Source organism: Oncorhynchus clarkii, chromosome 7 (assembly GCF_045791955.1).
Source record: "Oncorhynchus clarkii lewisi isolate Uvic-CL-2024 chromosome 7, UVic_Ocla_1.0, whole genome shotgun sequence".
Lineage (NCBI taxonomy): Eukaryota > Metazoa > Chordata > Actinopteri > Salmoniformes > Salmonidae > Oncorhynchus > Oncorhynchus clarkii.
This window is the reverse complement of record NC_092153.1, coordinates 53,893,115-53,901,732: the sequence shown is the minus strand read 5'-3', so window position 1 is coordinate 53,901,732 and position 8,618 is coordinate 53,893,115. Positions and strand designations below refer to the sequence as shown.

The window sequence follows — 8,618 nt, the reverse complement described above, 5'->3', positions numbered from 1 at the left end:
AGCTGGTATTATTGTCCGTCTCCCAGCAAGCTCTGTGTTTGTCTTTGGATAGTATCTTTAGTTACTCAGAGCCTCTCCTCAGCTGTCTGAACCAAGGGGCCAACAGGGGCCCGGCTCCTAGTGACAGGGGCCACTATTCACCGTGAAGGGCCAGCTCCATGTCACAGGGCTTTAATTCCCAGCTCTGAGGCTTATTGACTGATACTAAGGGCCCTTTCGACTGAACACTGACTACAGCCGGTGAGTGTGTTTCCTTTATCGCTGCCATCTTAAAGCTGTTCTCTCCATTCATGTGTAGTGTGGGCCGCTGGCGTGTGGCGGGCACTAGTGTGTGTGTGGCCCAATGGCGGGTGCAGGGCACTCATACATTCTGCCCATCATCACTCCTGACAACCAGCTTCCTGCCCCATTGAGTCGCAGCTAACGACTGGACTATCATTGGCTGCCGGCAAAGCCGGCTCATAAATATGCGTGCATACAATTAGAGCACCCAGTTAAGAGGCTTTTCACAGAGTTTTATGATAATGGACAGTACGGAGAGAGCCAATAATACACAGCTGAGAGTAGACCTTTTAAACATGGTGACCACTTCACTCTTCACTCTTAGGAGAACGCACCAGTTATCTGGTGTTTTAGGAGAGGTAGTCTATCTTTAACGGGGTGTAATGTTGTTGTAACGTCTCTTTGTTTTTGCGCTCACGCTCATGAATTTGGAGTTCAGATAGCCAGACAAGCTTTTTCAGCCCCACTTAATGTGTATTAACAGTAAGCTGTGTTTTGGTATATTTCACTATTATTATTGAGGAAGATTTTTTTTTTTAAACCAGACATATTTCTGGTCTCCAGTCTCCCATTTGCTTTTATTGTGAACCATTTTGAAAAGGAGGTAGTGTTATTTTTGGTTTTTACTCTCGGTGTCCCTCTCCCACTTTGTTTGTTATAAATCAGTCTGATGACGTGAAGCATCATAACGCTACTTATACAGGAAACAGTGCTGTTTTACACAGGAAGTCAATACAAAGACTCCTTTATTAAAAAACAACGAAAATGGTGCAAGAGTTGATTTGACAAAACTGTTCCCAAATTTTGTTTTAGAAAAAAGACATAAGTTGACATGTCCCTTGGTGTGCTCCTTTCACATTGGTATGATTGTGTCATTTGTCAGTTGTTCTCTCTTTACTGTAAATATCACAAATGGTCATAATGGTATGTCTGTTCTGAAAAACCCTCCGTTTGTCTACTGATGTGATGTTTGGAATGACAGCCAGCTTCAAACAGTCTCTATCACAACTACTCACAGACTAGGGGATTATGAACGTGTTTCTATAGCAATGTGAGAGCATGAAGACATTATAAGAGCGAAACATTATCATTTTGTTCCTATTTATTATAACAGCTGTCCTTTTTGGTATTTTTTAAACTGTTGTGTCTGCTAGAGTATACTGTAGGTGAGGAGTAAAGAAAGTACGTTAAGTAAACTGTTCACTGCTAGACAATGGGACTTTTGGTCCTATTCAATCAAACCGGGAGCCGGGTCAGAAAAATGACATTCTCCTGCATAGCACAAAGGGATGTTTGAATGTATAGAGTTTCACAATGAAAATATTGTTTTGGTTGAGGAAATTAATCAAAACATGCATTATTACAGTGCAATAAAAATGTATTTTTGTTTTACACGGTATCCCAGTTAATGGACAACTGACAACAGCCCACTTCTTTTTTTTGCTGGCTTCTAGTGTCACATACAGGTATATAAATGTTGTGTTCAAGTGCCTAATGAGGGTAAGATAATTATTAGTCATCTTTAACCCTGAATCCCATCTTAGGCTTGCCTACAGCAGAGCCTGTCATAGGGTTGTGTTTGAAACACAGGTAGCCTGAGCATGGAGAGATAGAGATTTAAATCCTAAGTGCTTTCTTTCTTTATCTAAGGAACTGCAAAAGTGTTTGTTAATACTGTTTTCGGCCTTCAACCATAGCATGCCTAATGTTAGTCGTCATTTGCACCAGTTAAACATATGTAAAAAATATTTTAACATCACCAAATTCTATTTAGCATTTTATACTTTGGTTTTTGGAATGGTCAGTACTGTCATGAACAAATTCAACGTAAGAGTTACGATAATACAATAATAATTTAAATGTCAGATGTTTATTGTCTTTTGGCCAGTTCTTTAGAGGAAAAACTCAAAAGGGGAAAAATAAACTACAGGGTTTTTGGTTTTCTACACATTTCTTTGGTTACCTGTAACAAAAATAAAATGGGAGAAAAAGCAGAAAATACATAAAAAATAATGTGTTTAAATTTGGTATGGCACTGCAGAGAAGGTAATGCTTTTATGCTCACTGAAAACAAAAGATTTTAAATCTCACGTGCTATTCCTTTGAGTTCAACTCACACAGTGAATTGCAGACAGCTTCTATACAGTAACTATAGTAACAATAGAACTTTGAAATGAAACTGAGCAGAGTTGCCACGTTTTGGTGTCCCACACAAAGAATTCCCCCTTACTTTAACATTTTGCACACACTTCCGGGCAGAAATTTGTGGGATGAGGTATTCTCTGACTGCCATAATATATTTTTTCAAGCATTGCTTTGTATCACAGCTGATGTTTCTCAACTAACTACGAGAAGATAAAATAAAAAGGAATGAAAGTTAGTTAAAAAGGAATAATACAAATGGATGATAATGTTGGGATTATTGGTGAGTGTTCTCAGGAGCTGAGGCCCTCGATTCTAAGTGCTATTCTCAATCTCCTGCCATCTAAACTGGCAAACCCAGACACACAGAAAGGTATTCATGGTGGGCTGGGGTATGGGGAATTTTGGGACAATACTGCACTTTCTTTGCCACCAATACTAGTTTGGAATGGTGTGAACAAGCAGAGTTAATAAAAACTAAAAACAAAACAAACAATGCATTTTTACAAAATACACTTTAAAACAGAATTATATCACCATGGAAATATGAATCCTAAAAAATAAATGAAGATAACATCAAAGAAAGAAGGAAGTGAAAAAGCCACCACTTTTTGGATATAAAATGTTTTGTATTCCATAATCATAAACTATTTTAGTCAGATATCTCTGTGTGGATGATCTCTCCTTTCTCTCTCTCTCAGGTTGCCCTGTGCCCATCACTCTATCACACATGAAGGAGGAGTAAAGCACCAAAGGGTCTTTTTGGGGGGAAACAATGTCTTCTTTTTTTGTTTGTCATAATGAGTAAAGAGAGTCTTGTCTGGCTTGGGCAGAGAATGGCTAGAGAGTGGACATCGGGCAGAGAATGGCTAGAGAGTGGGCATCGGGCAGAGAATGGCTACAGAGTGGGCATCGGGCAGAGAATGGCTAGAGAGTGGGCATCGGGCAGAGAATGGCTAGAGAGTGGGCATCGGGCAGAGAATGGCTAGAGAGTGGGCATAGGTCAGAGAATGGCTAGAGAGTGGGCATAGGGCAGAGAATGGCTAGAGAGTGAACATCGCGCAGAGAATGGCTAGAGAGTGGGCATAGGTCAGAGAATGGCTAGAGAGTGGGCATAGGGCAGAGAATGGCTAGAGAGTGGGCATAGGGCAGAGAATGGCTAGAGAGTGAACATCGGGCAGAGAATGGCTAGAGAGTGGGCATAGGCCAGAGAATGGCTAGAGAGTGGGCATAGGGCAGAGAATGGCTAGAGAGTGGGCATAGGGCAGAGAATGGCTAGAGAGTGGGCATAGGGCAGATAATGGCTAGAGAGTGGGCATAGGGCAGAATCCTGCAATCCAGTCTCAGTCCCACCTATGGATCACTGACTGGTTTGTAAGCTTGGTTTCTGATGTGTGAGCAGGTGGGGTAATCCTTGAGAAAACCGCTGTTCTTCCTTCCATCTCAAAGCCCAGCAGTTCTTTCAGGCAAAAGAAGAAAAGAAAAAGAAACTAACATGACCGGAGAAGAGGAGGAGAGTTATACACCTCCTGGTGACTGTTCCAAACAATATATACACATGATCTGATGTGTGTGTCTCTCCACACTCTCTCTCACACACCTGTATGTATATTGTAGTGGTGTGAACATCAAACTACCAGCACTAAAGGACTGTAGGGCGGGCAGACCATCTGTGTGAATCAACAGGGAGAGGAGAGAGGAGAGGGGACCCTCCCTCCATATCACCACTGAGAGCTGTCTCTCTGACAATACGCTGCTCATCGGGTGAGGGTGGAGGGGGTGAGGAGGAGGGGGTGAGGTGGGTGAAAATGTGTGGGAATAAAGCAATGCTCCAGAGTGTTATTTTTGCGTCGGTATGTAATGGAGGTCTAACCCTGTTTGTCAATGTTGTTGGTTTCTTGCTTTATAAAAATCATGATCTTTATCTTTTTTTTTTTTTATCTCTATCTTGTTTTTTTACGTGGTCATCATTTCGCTTCACTCCAATGGAGCGGGCGGGATTAAACCTCAAAGTCCCGTCCACTGGTTCAGCTCATCCAATCCTACTCCAGCTCCTCGGTGGGAAGCTCATCATCCAAATCGCGGTCATCGCGATCGCTAGGCAATGCCATGTTCTGAGTGACAGTTGCCATGAGCGACATGGAGCGGCTGTCCTCCTCGATCTCAGTGGGCTCCTCCTTCACATGGACCTGGTGTCTGAAAGGCAGAGGGACGCGTTAGAGAAAGACAGAGAAAGAGAGAGGGAGTGTGTTTGTGTGTGTGTGTCTTACCCATACTGCTGTGGGCTGAGTGTAGGGCTGCAGCTGCCGTTGCTGTTGACCTGTTCCACAGTGGAGCTGACGTCATCATGACCCATCCCATGCAGCATGTTGAGGCTGGCGGCAGATGAGGGGTTAACCAGGCCCTGGCTGTTCAGTAGAGTTAAACTGCTCTCTGCAAGGGCCGCCTGACACACACACACACACACACACACACACACACACAGGAACACACAGATTTACATTAAAAGACACTCACATACATCACAATTGACTTCAAGTACTTATGGATCCACAAATAAACTTTGTGAGCAAGAAGAACCCATGTATTTATTCAGTAACACAGATGCTTTGACTGTTTAGTCCTGTTGAGTACTTGCTGAGCATTTCGCTGCACCGTTTTAACCTGCTGTAAATGTGACGAATAAACGTTGATTTGATAATCAGTCATGCTGAAGACTAAAGCAGTGTTGCCTGGATGACTAACTCTTCAGGATTACCACATACAATCACTAGGGGGCTCCTGCACACTACACTTCACTGCTCAAGGGTTTAGTGGCGTGTGTGTGTGTGTGTGTGTGTGTGTGTGTGTGTGTGTGTGTGGTGGGGAGCGGGTGGGTTAGAGGGTAGAGAGAGAGAAAGAGAGTGAAAGTGAGAGAGCATTCATTGCTGGTTGGTTTGCCCAGGGAGTGTGTGCAGGTGATATAGGAGTGACTGAAATTGATTTTCTAGGACAGGCACAAATTTCATGCAGTGACCTTAATTGACAAATAGTTGATGCTATAAGTCATCTGAGTCATAGTCGGATGGAGTAAGGTGTATGTGTACAATTGTTCTTCCTTTAAAAGTTTGGAGCCGCGACCGTTTCTGGTAAATTTGTGGCAAATTGCGTCATTCTGGCAACAATGGCTGACACTTATGTGTCACAGAATTAGTATGTTAGTATGTTAAAGGAAGAACCACTGTCTGTGTGTTGGGAGGTGTGTGTGTGTGTGCATGTGGGGAGGAGTGTTCTGGATGTGTGCACGTGTCACTAACTAGCCTAACTTGCTAACTAGTGTGTGTGTAGGTGTGTACACTAACCTGGTAGCTGGCGTTTAGGGAACCGAAGCCCAGGCCTGAAATCATATTCTTCACCAGAGTAGGACTCCTAGAGAGAGAGCGAAAGAGAGGGGGGAGAAAGAAATAGGTGGAGATTAGAATTAAACACATATCACGTATACTGGGTAGATGCAGTGAAATGTGTTGTTTTTACAGGGTCAGCCACGGAGCAGCACGTAGCCTAGCGGTTAAGAGGGTCGGGCCAGTAACCGAAAGGTTTTTCACCTTGTTGGCTCAGGTATTCGAACCAGCGACCTTTCAGTTACTGGCCCAACACTCGAACCGCTAGTCTACCTGCTGCCCACATGTTGAGTGCATGTGTGTAAAGGAGCAGCTGCAGCCAAAAACAACTTACAAATGTAACAAATGCACCAGATACACACACAAGCATACACACATACTGTAAACAGATGCTGTTAACACACCCACAACAGCGGTTCCCAGTCTCTGATATCTGTTGTGCAGGCATGTGTGTATTTAAGTGTATAATATGGCCTGATTTCTCTGGCAGTTGGAATTGAAAATCTTGTTACACATGTTAACAAGCCTCTGTCTTCCGTGTGTGAAGATTTGTTGACACACGCTTCACGCTAACAAACCTCTCTCCACAGCAGCACAGTAATGGTGTCCACAAATACGTAGAATGGGAAACACACACATTCACACATTTAGATATGAAACACACACACTGACAGAGCAGGCCTTTAAATTTGACTCCTGTGTTAACCCCTTGGTAATAATTAGGGGTGAACATATCGGAATGTCTAGTTTAACGCCCCGATGTGCAAAACCGCTGTCAAAGCTGACGTGCATACCTAGACTCAGCAACAACAAAAAACGTCCCTTTTTCAGGACCCTGTCTTTCAAAGATCATTTGTAAAAATCCAAATAACTTCACAGATCTTCATTGTAAAGGGTTTAAACACTGTTTCCCATGCTTGTTCAATGAACCATAAACAATTCATGAACATGCCCCTATGGAACGGTCGTTAAGACACTAACAGCTTACAGATGGTAGGCAATTAAGGTCACTGTTATGAAAACTTAGGACACTAAAGAGGCCTTTCTACTGACTCTGAAAAACACCAAAAGAAAGATGCCCGGGGTCCCTTCTCATCTCTGTGAATGTGTCTTAGGCATGCTGCAAGGAGGCATGAGGACTGCAGATGTGGCCAGGGCAATAAATTGAAATGTCCATACTGTGAGACGCCTAAGACAGCGCTACAGGGAGACAGGACAGACAGCTGATCGTCCTCGCAGTGACAGACCACGTGTAACAATACCTGCACAGGATCGGTACATCTGAACATCACACCTGCGAGACAGGTGCAGGATGGCAACAACAACTGCCCGAGTTACACCAGGAACACACAATCGCTCCATCAGTGCTCAGACTGTCCGCAATAGGCTGAGAGTGGCTGGACTGAGGGTTTGTAGGCCTTTATTTAACTAGGCAAGTCAGTTAAGAACAAATTCTTATTTACAATGATGGCCTACCCCGGCCAAACCCGGACGAGGCTGGGCCAATTGTGTGCCGACCTATTACACCTCTTGCACTGAGATGCAGTGCCTTAGACTGCTGTGTCCATGTGTGTGTGTCCACTATTTAACTGTACTAGAATCCTTAAAAGTCTGCTAAAATTATATTTTAAATATCGGTTATCGGTATCAGTTTTTTTTTGGCAAGGAAAATATTGGATATCGGTAAGGGCCAAAAATGTAATATCAGTGCATCACTAGTAATAATGACACAATTATACATGCCTACACCTATAACCTCACACACACATCACCCACACACACTTATCATCAGAGCCTGGGTGGACAGGCAGGCAGATTCATGTGGGAGATAAATGTGTGTGATGAGAGCCAGGTTGGGCAGGCAGACAGATAAATGTGTGATGAGAGCCAGGGTGGGCAGGCAGGCAGATACATGTGTGTGATGAGAGCCAGGGTGGGCAGGCAGACAGATAAATGTGTGTGATGAGAGCCAGGGTGGGCAGGCAGACAGATAAATGTGTGTGATAAGAGCCAGGGTGGGCAGGCAGACAGATAAATGTGTGTGATGAGAGCCAGGGTGGGCAGGCAGGCAGATAAATGTGTGTGATGAGAGCCAGGGTGGGCAGGCAGACAGATAAATGTGTGTGATGAGAGCCAGGGTGGGCAGGCAGACAGATAAATGTGTGTGTTGAGAGCCAGGGTGGGCAGGCAGGCAGATAAATGTGTGATGAGAGCCAGGGTGGGCAGGCAGACAGATAAATGTGTGTGATGAGAGCCAAGGTGGGCAGGCAGACAGATAAATGTGTGTGATGAGAGCCAGGGTGGGCAGGCAGGCAGATAAATGTGTGATGAGAGCCAGGGTGGGCAGGCAGGCAGATAAATGTGTGATGAGAGCCAGGGTGGGCAGGCAGGCAGATAAATGTGTGATGAGAGCCAGGGTGGGCAGGCAGGCAGATAAATGTGTGATGAGAGCCAGGGTGGGCAGGCAGACAGATAAATGTGTGTGATGAGAGCCAGGGTGGGCAGGCAGGCAGATAAATGTGTGATGAGAGCCAGGGTGGGCAGGCAGGCAGATAAATGTGTGATGAGAGCCAGGGTGGGCAGGCAGGCAGATAAATGTGTGATGAGAGCCAGGGTGGGCAGGCAGGCAGATACATGTGTGTGATGAGCCAGGGTGGGCAGGCAGGCAGATAAATGTGTGTGATGAGAGCCAGGGTGGGCAGGCAGACAGATACATGTGTGTGATGAGAGCCAGGGTGGGCAGGCAGACAGATACATGTGTGTGATGAGAGCCAGGGTGGGCAGGCAGGCAGATAAATGTGTGATGAGAGCCAG

The 8,618-nt window shown here is 44.7% G+C and overlaps 1 protein-coding gene across 18 annotated transcripts in view; it reads right to left on the bottom strand.

Moving 5' to 3' along the window:
* Window positions 1–799: 799 nt before the first annotated feature.
* LOC139413462 (forkhead box P4) overlaps window positions 800–8,618 on the bottom strand; it is a 190,873-nt gene continuing 183,054 nt past the window's right edge. For 16 of the 18 annotated variants that reach the window (XM_071160883.1, XM_071160888.1, XM_071160889.1 and 13 more), the window contains 3 exons: window positions 5,766–5,832; window positions 4,695–4,870; window positions 2,134–4,620 (listed from right to left, as the gene is read on the bottom strand). In XM_071160883.1, the coding sequence (XP_071016984.1) occupies window positions 4,467–4,620; window positions 4,695–4,870; window positions 5,766–5,832 (397 nt within the window). In that variant the 3' untranslated portion in view covers window positions 2,134–4,466. Of the gene's footprint in view, window positions 4,621–4,694; window positions 4,871–5,765; window positions 5,833–8,618 lie in introns of all 18 variants that reach the window. The other 2 variants (XM_071160896.1, XM_071160902.1) reach the window with 2 other exon arrangements.